General features: G+C 47.5%; 5 protein-coding genes across 6 annotated transcripts; 3 read left to right on the top strand and 2 right to left on the bottom strand.

Annotated features, from left to right (window-relative positions):
* Positions 1–38: 38 nt before the first annotated feature.
* LOC9641076 (ditrans,polycis-undecaprenyl-diphosphate synthase ((2E,6E)-farnesyl-diphosphate specific)) lies at positions 39–613 on the bottom strand. The gene is made up of 2 exons (XM_024668002.1): positions 178–613; positions 39–123 (listed from the first exon to the last, which is right to left on the bottom strand). The coding sequence occupies exons 1-2, from the start codon at positions 607–609 to the stop codon at positions 103–105; spliced, it is 453 nt and encodes a 150-aa protein (XP_024523770.1). The 5' UTR covers positions 610–613; the 3' UTR covers positions 39–102.
* A 717-nt stretch (positions 614–1,330) lies between these two features.
* LOC9641078 (zingipain-1) lies at positions 1,331–2,712 on the top strand. The gene is made up of 4 exons (XM_024668004.1): positions 1,331–1,562; positions 1,632–1,870; positions 1,916–2,056; positions 2,128–2,712. Exons 1-4 carry the CDS (start codon positions 1,370–1,372, stop codon positions 2,551–2,553), a joined length of 999 nt encoding a protein of 332 aa, XP_024523772.1. The 5' UTR covers positions 1,331–1,369; the 3' UTR covers positions 2,554–2,712.
* Positions 2,713–4,119: 1,407 nt separating this feature from the next.
* Positions 4,120–5,966, bottom strand: LOC9641077 (probable fructokinase-7). 2 transcript variants are annotated; one of them, XM_002994431.2, is made up of 8 exons: positions 5,862–5,966; positions 5,632–5,794; positions 5,366–5,571; positions 5,066–5,278; positions 4,811–5,008; positions 4,589–4,726; positions 4,407–4,523; positions 4,120–4,351 (listed from the first exon to the last, which is right to left on the bottom strand). In XM_002994431.2, the coding sequence occupies exons 2-8, from the start codon at positions 5,771–5,773 to the stop codon at positions 4,202–4,204; spliced, it is 1,164 nt and encodes a 387-aa protein (XP_002994477.2). In that variant the 5' UTR covers positions 5,774–5,794; positions 5,862–5,966; the 3' UTR covers positions 4,120–4,201. The 2 variants fall into 2 exon arrangements, with proteins under 2 accessions (XP_002994477.2, XP_024523768.1); XM_024668000.1 differs by having other exon boundaries at positions 5,632–5,790.
* On the top strand, positions 5,833–11,316 carry LOC9641079 (DNA-directed RNA polymerase I subunit 2). Its single transcript, XM_024668003.1, has 29 exons — positions 5,833–5,889; positions 6,056–6,257; positions 6,352–6,434; positions 6,492–6,608; positions 6,661–6,737; positions 6,793–6,856; positions 6,912–6,982; positions 7,031–7,108; positions 7,159–7,204; positions 7,252–7,432; positions 7,499–7,551; positions 7,602–7,675; positions 7,725–7,842; positions 7,892–7,976; positions 8,027–8,142; positions 8,190–8,317; positions 8,367–8,446; positions 8,504–8,745; positions 8,797–8,946; positions 8,992–9,159; positions 9,209–9,283; positions 9,340–9,443; positions 9,498–9,573; positions 9,635–9,763; positions 9,810–9,950; positions 10,001–10,213; positions 10,262–10,543; positions 10,595–10,988; positions 11,049–11,316. Exons 1-28 carry the CDS (start codon positions 5,833–5,835, stop codon positions 10,979–10,981), a joined length of 3,597 nt encoding a protein of 1,198 aa, XP_024523771.1. The 3' UTR covers positions 10,982–10,988; positions 11,049–11,316.
* Positions 11,317–11,377: 61 nt separating this feature from the next.
* LOC112343905 (pentatricopeptide repeat-containing protein At1g11290, chloroplastic-like) lies at positions 11,378–13,188 on the top strand (the record flags this gene model as incomplete). The annotated part of the gene is made up of 2 exons (XM_024668001.1): positions 11,378–11,471; positions 11,538–13,188. A coding segment is annotated over exon 2 (1,589 nt), but the record flags the coding sequence as incomplete, so codon positions are not given.
* Between the last annotated feature and the right edge of the window lie 11 nt (positions 13,189–13,199).

The following is a 13,199-nucleotide window of genomic DNA, read 5'->3' as shown; positions in this document are numbered from 1 at the left end:
ATGATAAACAAACACTAGGAAAAGAAACTAGAGACTTACGTGAAGATGTTCATGGAGTCCTCCGAGATCACTCTCTCGAACAGTTGCATCAGGAACTGGATTTCAATCTGGATCACGGCAATCCTGAGGCAAGTTCATCAAAATGGAAGGAGAACAACAAGGGGAAAAGGAATGCACCGTGGGACGACGCCAGTTCTCGGTGGAGAAGGCAAAGACGGTGAGAGTTTTAATACCCAAGCGGCTGGAGGCGGCCACGATCTCTCGCAATGCATGCACGCCGGCTTCGTGCCCCCTGTCGGTGGCCAATCCCCGGAGCTTGGCCCAGCGAGAGTTCCCATCCATTATAATCGCGACGTGCTCGGGCATTCGCAGCGGATCCAGCTCCCGCGGGATTTGGCGGGCGGGACTGGGCGGCGGCGGCGCGAGCAGCTGCTGCCCGATCGAATGACCCTGCTGCTGCGATGCCAGGATTTCGCCGCTTGCCCTGATCAACACGCGCGGATTCTCCGTGCTCCTGTCGGGACGGAGGCATTGCGATAGTGGGGCGAGCGGTGTTGAACTGCGCTGCCGGACGCTGCCGCTCACGAGCCGGAGCTTCGAGGAATCCATAAACCCTAAACTCACGAGAAGATTCAGTGTAGTCCATAAACCCTAGTTAATTCTTGAGAATTATTAGTTAATAGTAGTATATAATAAGTTGAATTTTTTAATGCTGGTTAGGACCAGATTGTCAATTTATTCTAAGATGAAGATAGCTATAGCAAGTGAAAATTAATGTGGTGGTTCTGGTGTAAACTTAGAAAAGAGTTCATTAATTTTCTTACAATTGCTATAGAGATTGGAAAGTAATGTGGATGTGGATGGGTTCTTTCACAGTCCACTAAAGTGTCAAGATAAGTGTGGTGGATTGCTAATCTCATTTAGTGGACCAAACTAACATGGTGATTCTTTTAGTTAATTAACATAATTGGATCCAAAACCTAAATATAAATTTTTGAATTTAAATTTATAGGCCCAATTAAAAAACACTTAACCTTAAACATTTCAAAAATTGAAAAAGAAAAATTCGAATAGATAATGATGGAAAAGTAATTTCAACACAAAAAGGCAATCTTCTTGAAGAAGCCAAAGAAACAGAAAGAAAAATGTCACACCATCTTTAATCTTTGCAAAATGTGGTTAGTCCGCCGTGGGGAAAAGTGAAGACCTCATGAATTCTCTTTTTCGCACATGTTTTTTGTCAAAGCAAAAAAGTCTGTTCATGTACGATTGATAGTGCCTACACCCGCATGAGTCTCGTGGGCTGTTGTGAAATGCTTTTATAAACCTTCGTTCTCTAGTATCTACATGCTTCAACGACTCTCTGAGAATGTCTCCTCATCTCTTGGTCTCGATTTCGTTCCTCCTCCTGCTTGCTGCAAATGCAAATGCCGCAAGTGATAGTACTCTGGAGGGGGATGCAGGGATCCGAATGTTTGGCGACGTCGACTCTGTCCCCAAATCCATCGACTGGAGGACTTTGGGGGCTGTCACACCTGTGAAAGATCGCAAAGGATGCCAGAGTAAGTCTTGGACTTCAGCTTCAATCCTGCTTTCTCACTTTATATTTATATTATGGCATGGATGGAAAGATGGTAGCTGGGCTTTCGCGGCGGCAGAAGCCATCGAGGGAATCAACAAGATTGCAACTGGAGTTTTGGTGGAGCTGTCGGCGCAGCAGCTGCTGGATTGCTCCCGGAGCTATGGCACCAATGGCTGCCACAACGGCTTTCCCCAGAACGCATTTGAGTACCTCGTCGAAACAGGCAATGGCCTCTCGATCGCATCGGATTACCACTTCACAGGTTTCAATGCCACCTGCCGAAAACATGTAAGTACGTGAACCATTGTTTTTTACTAAAGTTGTGCTCTCCAGAACCGCTACTCCGTCGGCATTGACGACTTCGACAATCTCTATGGCTCCAGCGACGACACGGACATGGTCGCGCAGGTTGCCAAGCAGCCCGTGACAGCTCTAATCGATGGCAATGCGCCGGAGTTCCTTCGCTACAAAGGGGTCAGTAAAAAATCTTTTTTTTTTTCTTTTGTGAAGGACAAGTCGCTGAAGCCTTTGAACTAAAAATGCAGGGGATTTACAAGGGCCCATGCAAAGATGACCAGGCAACTCCGTATCTAGCAGTGCTCATCGTCGGCTACGGATCCGAAAACGGCCAGGACTACTGGATCATCAAAAACTCGGCGGGGACAAGCTGGGGAGAGCAAGGCTACATGAGGCTGCAGCGTGGAAACCATGGTCTTCCACTGGGTCGATGTGGAGTGAATGGCTTCGTCTACTTTCCCGTCAAACAGAAGCTACCACCGTCTCCACCACCGCCATCTCCACCACCGCCATCTCCGCCGCCACCCTCTCCAAGACCGTCGCCCCCGGTTCCGTGCAGTAAAAGGATTAGCTGCAGGTCGTTGTTTCCAACCTTTGCGTGCTGCCCTCCCAGGGCCAGACCCTGCTGCTGCCCCTGGTGGAAAAGATGTGGTGAGTATGGATGCTCTCTTTAAACACGTACGTGTATAAGAGCACGAGAGACATTTCAGCATCTTAAATATCGAGCCTTCCCTTCAAAAGGTCTGGTGGCATGACTTCTGCTATGTCATGGTTCCTTCAGACTTCAAATGTGTTTAAATCAGCAAAATAGGCTTCGGGTTATCTTTTTCTAAGAGTTTGCTATCCAGAACACTGAGGTGTTCAAGCTTAGATACCAACACCCGCATTGGAAGGTAAGCCAATTTGGAGATCATTCAGCAGCCCACAGCTACAACCAGTTCTGGAGATCCATTGTACGTGAAGGAGACTTGCATGTCCGCGTGACACTGTGTCCCAAGTAAAGTTGATATGTATTTTAATTCTTGCACACAACAATGTAGCGGCTATGGTCTTGATTAGCTTTGCAACTGGTGGTTCTGCTGGGTCTTTCTGTGCAGTCATGCGGCACTCAAACCTGATACCTTAGCCGAGAACTTGGAGATGACTTAGTCTTCCAAGGATTGAGCCATTGAGCTTGTTGTCATTCCTTTCTATAGCTCTGAGCAATGGAGCTCTGAGTAAGTAAATTACCAGAGAGAACTAGGATCCTGAGGTTAAGCGTCTCTAAAGTTGTTATGTGGAAGAGAAAGTCCTTGAAATGCATTGTCCCCGAATACACAGTCTCTCTGTAAGAAAGTTGTATTCCAGATTTATGGCAGCCAAGTGAGAAAGGTTGCCCAAATTCAATGGTATCCCCCCAGTGAGCTCAAGGCTAAGCTCTTCCAGATTCGAGCAGTTCCCTAGCGAATCAGGCAATCGCCCAGTTAGTCTTCCGAGGATTGAGCCATTGAGCTTGTTGTCATTCCTTTCTCAGTTTGCTATAGCTCTGAGCAATGGAGCTCTGAGTAAGTAAATTACCAGAGAGAACTAGGATCCTGAGGTTAAGCGTCTCTAAAGTTGTTATGTGGAAGAGAAAGTCCTTGAAATGCATTGTCCCCGAATACACAGTCTCTCTGTAAGAAAGTTGTATCCCAGATCTATGGTAGCCAAGTGAGAAAGGTTGCCCAAACTCAATGGTATCCCCCCAGTGAGCTCAAGGCTAAGCTCTTCCAGATTCGAGCAGTTCCCTAGCGAATCAGGCAATCGCCCAGTAAGATTGTTACGCCCCAAGACCAAAACCTTGACCGATCGAAGTTGCGATGTCTACTTTGGAATGTGGCCATAGATCTTGGTGTGACACAGATCCAGCTGTGACAGTGAGCATTGTTGAATCGGGCCAACGCGGGAGATATTGTTCGCAGAAGCGTTGAATGCAAGCATTGACGGGAGCTCGCACCCGATGAGATCCAGCCGCTCCAAATCATAGCCAGCCAAGTTGATCCTCTCGACAACACCAACACCCTCGTATTTTTCCACAATTGCGGGAGGCCGCTCAAGCTACTCCTGTCTTGATGCACAGATAAGATCAAGAGGAAAAGAAAGAACACTTCGTGCCGATGTTGCCATCGCCATTGCTGTGGGGACTCGTGTGTTCTTCTTGTCAATAAAAGTAGGATTGACTTGGTTAGACTGTTTCGGTGCTGCCACGGGATCTATAACACTTTAGAGTTCGCGATTAAATATCTTAAATGTAAAAGTTCCAAAGCAGGATAAAAAAGAGGAAAAATTGTGTTCTTAAAACTTTCATGGCTGCAAGACTTTGGCAGACGACTTTTCTATAAGTTGAAACGCTGCGGATTTCGACGGCAGGGCGGGGATTGCTCCCCTCTCCGTAGTTGCGATCGCACCGCAAGCATTTGCAAAGAGGAGAGCTTCTCTCAGCCTCGGTTCGTCCTGACACAAAAACATTTGATTCATTCTCCATTTCTAGGAACGCAACGAATCTTACCTTGTACAAGGATGGCTCTTTTACGAGCTGAGTTAAGGCTCCAGCGACGAACGCATCGCCTGCGCCTGTTGTGTCGACGGCGTCGACTTTGATACCGTCCACACGACCAAGAAACTCCTGTAACAGTAAGCGAACATGAAAAACCAAGGAAAGACAAGGCTAAACAAAAGAAAAACTGGAACCTTTGTGTAATAGCGGCAGCCGCCTTCGCCTTCGGTCACTAGCAAGAGCTTCAAGTTTGGATGCATGAGAGCTTGAGCTGCTTCATCGCTGTAAGGGTCACCTCCTTCAGTTAGAAATGTGATCTCCTCCTCACTTATCTTCAAATTTTAAAGCCACCGAGCAAACTTAGAAACTTGGAAACTTAAGACCTTTGAAAAATAAAAGAACTCATTCACACAAACCTTGATGATATCGGCTTCGTTCCAAATGCTTTTGATGCCTGTGCGCGCAGCCTCTGCCGAGCTCCACAACGGAAGTCTTAAGTTGGGGTCATACGAGAGGACCGCTCCAGCTTCTCTGGCAATTTTCATCGCGGCCAAGTGAGCGGATCTGCAAGGCTCCGCGATGAGACTGATAGAGCCGTAGTGAAAAATGGATGCCTGGAAGTTATCACGCCAAGTAAGAACGCAAGTGATGTGAAGTAATACTTTTGATACCTGCTTGATAAGGTCAGCGTCAAGCTCCTCAGGCTTAAGTAACATATCCGCGCTAGGATTGCGGTAAAACATAAACTCGCGCTCGCCATCCTTGCGGAGAGTCACAAACGCGAGAGCCGTGCGAGCACCGGGATCAAAACGCATGCCTTTGCTTTCCACCTTGTTCTCTTTGAGAATGTCCACGAGCATGAAACCAAATTCATCCTCTCCAACCTGGTAAAAGCAAAGTGGTGGAGAACCAAAAAACTTAGAAAATTTTGTTTGAAAGCTGGAAAAGGTGATCATAGATTAGATTGTCACCTTACCGATGAAAGCAGAGTTTCCATCCAGCCGAGAGATACCAACAGCAACATTGGCTGGAGCTCCTCCAGGAGCTTTCTTAAACGCTGGAGCATCGGCCAAAGAAACTTCCCCTACTGTTGGAACGAAGTCTATAAGCATCTCTCCAAAACACACCACTAGATTGGAGCTGGGATCTCTCACGGAATCCACCGCTCTAGGAGATCCTACACAGTGAAGCGTCCATCAAGCCAGGAGAAGAAAAAGGTAGAACAGAGCTCCAGTACCTGATTTTGACGATGAGAGACAATTGGAGCTCGAGCTACTTCTCCTCAGATTCAAGCACTGCGGTCTATCCCCAAACAGGAAGCTCTGCCGCGGCAATCCCGTCGAAAGCTGCGAGATCTGAGAAGCAGGAGACGCGGCCATCTGTCGCGATCTAGGATCTACCTTTTAGATCAAGGCGATCGGCTGAGCGAGTAAAATCGATGGAAATGCGGCGCTGCGCTCTACTTACCCTACTGCAGATCGATCGAGCGAAGAGAGTGGGGCACCGCAGCAAGAGTGACGCTACTCTTTAGAAACCCTGGCCAACGAACCAAAAGCGCGACACCTGGCACGAATGAGACGCCGACGAGGAAAATATGGCATATAAAGGTATCACGTTTATAACCAGGGTTTTGCGGGTTTAGGGTTCTAGGCATGGAGAAGAAGAGGAAGAAGGAGAAGGACGGCGCGACGACATCTCGACCGCCGCGCATTCCCGATTCCGCAGCGTACAAGGCGCTGGAGGATCTCGTCTCGCCTCACATCGATTCCTTCGACTACTTCGTGCAGCGGGGACTGGTGGAAGCAGTGAAGGGGATCGCGCCGGTGGAGATCGAGCAGGGTTCGACTGGGAATAAGCTGATTTATATCCTTTGGATGAGTATAGGCGCATTGCCTTGCACTGCTAGATGGATTTCATTCTGGAGATTTTGGATTTTCCCTTGACGTTGTTTTGGCACTGACGCTCGACAAGCCTGTTGTCCAACCGCCCGTGAAGGATCTCAAGGAGAAGGCAATGGAGCATCGTCTTCTTCCAAAGGAGGTGTGAGCAGTAGTTTTTTTCTTTGATTCTTCTTCCTTATAGTTTATTTTATCGTAGTGCCGGCAAGGGTTCTTGAGCTATACTGGCGCGCTCAATATCCAGCTTATCTTGGATTACGGTTCAATGACTAGACACCATCAACTTTCGCTTGGAAAGCTGCCTATAATGTTGAAGGTATTTGGTTTCTGCTCTCATTTCTTCCTTAAATTTGAGTAAATTCTTGTAGTCGAGCCTTTGCCATTTGAGAGGCTTGTCGCCACAAAAGCTTATTTCTTTGAAAGAGGAGGGCACGGAGATGGGAGGGTATGGTCTCTACCTTCAAACCTTTCCTGATAGTAACTCAGCTACTTGTTTGTAGGTACTTCATTGTGAAAGGAATTGAAAGAATCATACGAATGCTCATTGTACCGAAACGAAATCATGTATGGTCGCATAGAAAATATCATGGCGCTTGAACTTTGGGATGTGTTTGAACAGATAATTGCTATAAGGAGAAATGCGTTTCAAAACAGAGGAGCAGGATTCTCTGACATCGGGTTGATGATGAGGTATACATAGGCGGTTTTATGGGCCCTTTTGTTACTGTGTTTGTTCAGATGTGTGAGACCAGACCAAACAGGGTCAACTATCAAACTTTACTACCTGCATCATGGCACGGCTAGGCTTGGTTTTGTGTAAGTCACAACATTGTTATTGCTTGTTACGACTGAGCAAATGTTTTCAGGATTCGGAGGCAGGAGTTTGTGATTCCGGTCGGAATAATTTTGAAGGTGCTGCTACGTTACCTGCATCTTTTGTTTACTGACTGTCCGTGCAGGCGTTCATGGACACAAGTGACCGAGAAATTTTCGAGCAGCTGAGTGGCATCCACGTCCAAGGGCAAGAGCAGTCCAAAGGTGCAGTTGGAAGCCAGCTTATAAGTCAAAGAGCAAGAATCATTATTGAAGAGACGCAACGACAACCTTGCCTTACACGTTTGGATTGCCTTCGTTATATTGGTAAGCCTGATGGAAATACTTTTTTTTTGTTTTGTTTTTATCTTTTATATGCGAACTGTAAACCAGGTGAAACATTTCGGACTCCTTTGGAGGCGCTGTCTAGTATGTCCAACGCCGAGGTAAGACTAGCGTTATTTCATAAGTGTTTGACTCGTCTTCGCATCCTCAGGTCGGAGAGGATGTTCTGAGGAGATTTGTCTTTGTACATTTGGACAATTTCCGTGATAAGTTTAACTTGCTCATGTAAGTTGATTGGTGTGTTTTCTTGGTCTAATTGTGTTTTTTAGCTCAGTCATATGCTGCACAAGCTTTTTGCGGTTGTGGATGGGTCGGCCTCGATTGATAGTTCCGATACTTTACAACATCAGGAGCTCTTACTACCCGGACATCTGATGAATATCTATTTGAAGGTAAACATTACAAATAATGTTCTGCTTTGGTTACAAATATGTATTTCAGGATAGACTAGAAGACTGGCTTTACAGGTGCAAGAGGTTGTTGCAAAGGGAAATGCAACTCAAGGAAGAGTTCGACTTAAGCGACCGTATGATTTGCGTTTTCATTTTCTGATGGCGGCCAAACTTCTCTTTTCAGATGCAAAGGTTTTAAAAATTGTGGAGAAAAATAATGCTGTGGATATAGGCAAACGGATTGAATATTTATTAAGCACTGGAAATATTCAATCCCAGTCGCATATGGACCTTCAGCAGGTTGAGTACAACGTGTTTCTTTGTGGTGCTCATTTTCTCATCTTTAGGCAAATGGTTTTAGCGTGGTAGCCGAAAAGCTGAATTTTTTCAGATTCATATCTCATTTTCGTTCCGTCCATAGGGGAGCTTTTTTTGCAAGACAGAGAACTACATCCGTGCGCAAGCTACTACCAGAGTAAGGACACTGATTCTACTCCAGTCCCTTTAACTTTATGGATGTGTAGATCGTGGGGATTTCTTTGCCCCGTTCACACTCCCGATGGTGAACCTTGTGGGTTGCTCACTCATTTAAGCTCATTGTGCAGTAAGCTTTTTATTTTGCTCAATGTCACGGGAACTAACTCGGTTTTCTGTTGTTCAGAAATTTCCACTGACCTCGATCAAAATAATCATCCCAAGGACCCCAAGGTTATTCATCGAACTATTGCTACGGTGTTAGCTCAACTCGGCATGGTTTCGATTTCACCTTTATTGGCGTTGTCAGGCCCTCCCAAGTATCTGGCGGTTCTCCTTGACGGGTGTGTACTCGGCTATATGCCGGTTGGAAACATACCTCAAACCGTTTCTCACTTACGAAGTTTGAAAGTGACCAAGGGTTCTCAGGTTGCCACCGTTTTTTACTGCTGTTCTGCTTGAACTAACGTGTTAGTGCAGGTCCCTATCGATCTAGAGATTGGATATGTTCCTTGCACGTATGCTGGAGCTTACCCTGGCTTGTTTCTGTACACGACGCCATCACGGTTTCTTCGCCCAGTGAAGCAACTTGATACAGGAGCTATTGAACTTATCTCTGCCTTCGAACAGGTTTTATAATTTTTTATAAGCTCACTTTTAAGCTTCTATGTGCAGGCATACATGGAAATTGCATGCCCCGACGGAGGAAATTGCGGTCGAACACCTTCAGCTCCACCAGCAACTCACATTGAACTGCATCCGACGGCTATGTTGAGTGTGGTTGCAAGCTCAACACCTTGGTCGGATCACAATCAAAGTCCTCGAAATATGTACCAGTGCCAGGTTTATACGAGCGCTACATCACGTTTAGTTTTTCTAACAGTTTCTACAGATGGGAAAACAAACGCTAGGCTTTGCTTCACAGGCTTTGAAGTTTAGAACGGATCACAAAATGTACAATCTTCAGGTAAGACTAGATTTAAGTGTTCTTTGTGTTAGCCATATTCTTTGCTTTTCTTGTAGAACCCTCAGTCTCCTGTTGCGCGCAACGTTAATTACAAAAAGTACAACATGGACGAATTTCCACTTGGCACCAACGCTGTTGTTGCAGTGTTAGCGTACACAGGGTAAAGCTAACTGAGATCCATTTTAAGGTTTGAATTTGAGTGGTTTTCATGTAGTTTTGACATGGAAGATGCTATGATTATGAACAAATCATCGATGGAGAGAGGTTTAGCACATGGACAAATCTATAAGGTGCTGTTTGACAGTGATTTTTGCTTTGTCCTTTGTAAATTGATATGTTTTTTCTTTTTAGACCGAGCATGTCGATTTAAGTTTGCTGCAAAAAAAATCTGATGGAATTGTGAACCTCTTTTCAAGACCAACTGGGAAGAGAAATATACATAATTTTCTTGACGTGGACGGTCTTCCACACATTGGCCAGGTCTGATTAAATCCGCTCGAAATGCTATTAATCGTTTTCTCTGCAGACTATGCATAATGGAGATCCTTATTGCAGTGTTTTGAATACAATGACTGGTGATGCGAAGCTACATAAGCTTAAAGCTGCAGAAAATGTCGTCATAGATTCCGTCATTGCCATCGGGCATGGCAGAGACCCACTTCAAAAGGTCACAATCTCCTTATCTCGATGCATGCCAATAATTGGCTTTCTCTGCAGATCGCTGTGAAGTTCCGCCATGATCGAAACCCGGTTATTGGTGACAAGTTCAGCAGTCGCCATGGACAGAAAGGAATTCTGTCACAGTTGTGGCCAGATATCGACATGCCATTTTCGGCTGTCACCGGGATGCGTCCCGATATTATTATCAATCCCCACGCATTCCCGTCTCGTATGACGATCGGTATGCTTATGGAGTCTATGGCTGCCAAGGTACTAGCGAACTAGCGATGTGCTCCTTATGCTTCATGCCTATTTTAGGCCGGCGTTCTTCGAGGCGAGTACGTGGATTCGACTCCCTTTAGAAGCAGCTCAGCAGCTTTAGATGCAAAAGATGGTAAAACAGGAAGCGGCTACAAGGGTAAAGATAAGCATTATCCCGCGATTAGTGAGTTTGGGGAGCAGCTGGCACAGCACGGTTTCAATTACCATGGCACCGAGGTTATGTACAGCGGTTTGCTAGGAACGGAACTCACCTGTGAGATCTTCATCGGTGTTGTGTATTATCAGCGACTGCGACATATGGTTTCGGACAAGTTTCAGGTAACTCAACTCGGAGAACTGAAAATCGGATTAATGTGGTCTTTATCCCAGGTCCGCTCGCTCGGTGCTATCAATCCCGTCACTAGACAGCCAGTAGGTGGTCGCAAGCTCGGTGGAGGCATACGTTTTGGAGAGATGGAGCGTGACTCGCTACTTGCACACGGTGCAGCGTATTTACTACACGATCGATTGCACACATCCTCCGACTACCACGTTGGAGACGTGTGCACCACTTGCGGGAGTCTGCTGTCAACTCTGATGGTACCCTCAAAGCAGCCCGCAGTCGGTGCTCGGAACAAACCCAAGAAGGCTACCTGCAAAGTCTGCCAGTCGAATGCTGGAGTCGTCAAGGTTGCCATGCCATTCGTCTTCCGGTATCTCGCAGCAGAATTGGCAGCCATGAACGTGAAGCTTACCCTCAAAGTTGCTTCAGCATAAGGAATGGGTACGTCTAAATTCTTTTAAGCTTCCTTACAAACGAACTGATGTGAGTTATTGATATCAGACCACTGTACTTGGAGCAAAGGACCTAGCATGGTTTTTGGTCCTTGAAGGAGCGGACCCAGCCCTTTACTGAGCATCTCCAGCTCCACATACGCTCCCTGCCGTCATCCGGGCATCCTCAAGCCTTTATCCAGGCAAGCGCTCCTTCGCTGGCTTGGCTCTTTTTCTTTGCCTGTTTTCCGTCAATATATATGGCGTTGGAACAAAGAGCCTTCCTTTAGAAGACAAGACGAAGAAATGCTAAGAACCGTTTTTCCTTTTTCTTCGAAGCTTTCCGGAAAATATGCAGTGTCTCGAATGGAATTATCTGGAAGAGGTATGTATTTTTCTTTTCCGTTTTTTGTTAACAGTGATTTGCTCTTCCAAGTTACAGTGTCGACAATCGATAGGTTCACTGTTACCGGCAAATTCACGAAAAATCGAGGTTTGATACATTGGTACGTTTTAAAAAATGTCAAACTGATCAATGTTGCTATCTGTAACTCTACAGAGGTTTTACTAGGGTTTTCCTGAGTTTGGGTCTTCGGTGGGACGAGGTATGACAGTGCTTGAATGCTGCAGCGGAAGTTCAAGAGCTTCCGAGGCCCAGCTGATATCTTAAAAGCCATCGTACAGTCACTCCACCGGGTGAAACCAAGCGTTCCCGTTCTTCTTTCAGCGCTGAAAGCCTCGACGAGCTCGAGCGACATCGAAAACGGAAGGAGAGTTCACGCAGATGCAGTTAAATACGGGAAGGACTCCGACATTTTCGTGGCCAGTAGCCTCGTCAACATGTACGCAAAGTGTGGGAATGTGGCGGAGGCTCGAGAGATCTTCGACGCCATGGAGTCCCGGAATGCGGTGTCCTGGACTTCATTGATCTTGGGCTATGCCGACAACGGAGAATACGAGACCGGGTTGGAGCTGTTTCGACGCATGCAACACGAGAGCTCTCAGCAAGCGGATGCTCAGACTTTTGTGGCCGCTCTCAAGGCGTGCACGGGCTCCGCAGCGAAAAAAAAGCCTCTGGAAGTTGGCGGCAGGCGTGTCAAGCTGGGGACTCTCGAGCAAGGCATGGCGATTCACTCGCAGGCCTCGAGAAGTGGCTGCGAAGACGTGTTTGTTTCGAGCATCCTGGTGGACATGTATGCGAACTGCGGCAGCATGCTTGATGCTCGGCTCATCTTCGACAGGATGCCTTCTCACGACGTGGTGGTGTGGAACGCATTGCTTCTGGGATACGCAGAGAATGGAGAGCCACAGGTGACGCTGGAGTTATTCACTCGGTTGAGAGGAGGAGATCGAGGCTGCGGTCCAAACGCTCGAACTTTCGTCGCTGCGTTTCAAGCCTGCGGCAGTATAGCGGATCAAAGTGGCGACAAGATGGTGGCGCTGGAGGAGGGGATGGGTCTTCACTCCCAGGCGGCTCGGTTTCAGCACTGCGTGACGGATATATTCGTGAACAACACTCTCGTCGACCTGTACGCAAGGTGTGGGAGCTTGCTGGACTCCCGCAGAGTTTTCGATCGCATGCGCTGCCACAATGTGGTGTCCTGGAACGCGCTGATGCTGGGACACGCCGACAATGGTGAAGAGGAGCTGGCCTTGGATCTCTTCGAGCGTTTGCGCGAACAAAGCTTAGCACCGGACTCCCGGAGCTTCGTTGCCGCGTTGAGAGCTTGCAGTGGTCTTGCCGAGAAAGAAAGCTCGCGGCAAGTGGACACGAACTCGATCATCAAGGCCGAGGCCCTCGAGAGGGGAACGCGGGTGCATGGAGAAGCCAGAGATGCCGGGCTTGACACGGACATCTACGTGACGAACGCTCTCCTGGACGTCTACGCCAAGTGTGGAAGCTTGGGCGACGCTCGCAGAGTCTTCGACGCCATGCAGCAGCGTGATGCTGTCTCGTGGACAGTTCTGATGCTCGCCTACGCGGAGAACGGCGATGGTCATCTGGCTCTGGAGCTGCACGAGCAAATGCAGCGGCAGGGCTGCGTCCGGGACGCCCGGAGCTTCGTCGCTGCGCTGAAGGCCTGCGCCAGCATCGCAGAGAAGGAACAGGGACAGGGAGTTGGCAACAGGTTGGTGAAAGTGAAGTCCCTGGAGCTGGGAATGGCGCTCCACTCGCAGGCGGCGGGAGTAAGCAGCTGCAACTCGGACGTGTTCCTCGCGA

Source organism: Selaginella moellendorffii, unplaced genomic scaffold (genome assembly GCF_000143415.4).
Source record: "Selaginella moellendorffii unplaced genomic scaffold, v1.0 SELMOscaffold_298, whole genome shotgun sequence".
Classification (NCBI taxonomy): Eukaryota; Viridiplantae; Streptophyta; class Lycopodiopsida; order Selaginellales; family Selaginellaceae; genus Selaginella; species Selaginella moellendorffii.
Note: the sequence above shows the minus strand (reverse complement) of the source record. Positions and strands in the feature narration are given on the sequence as shown.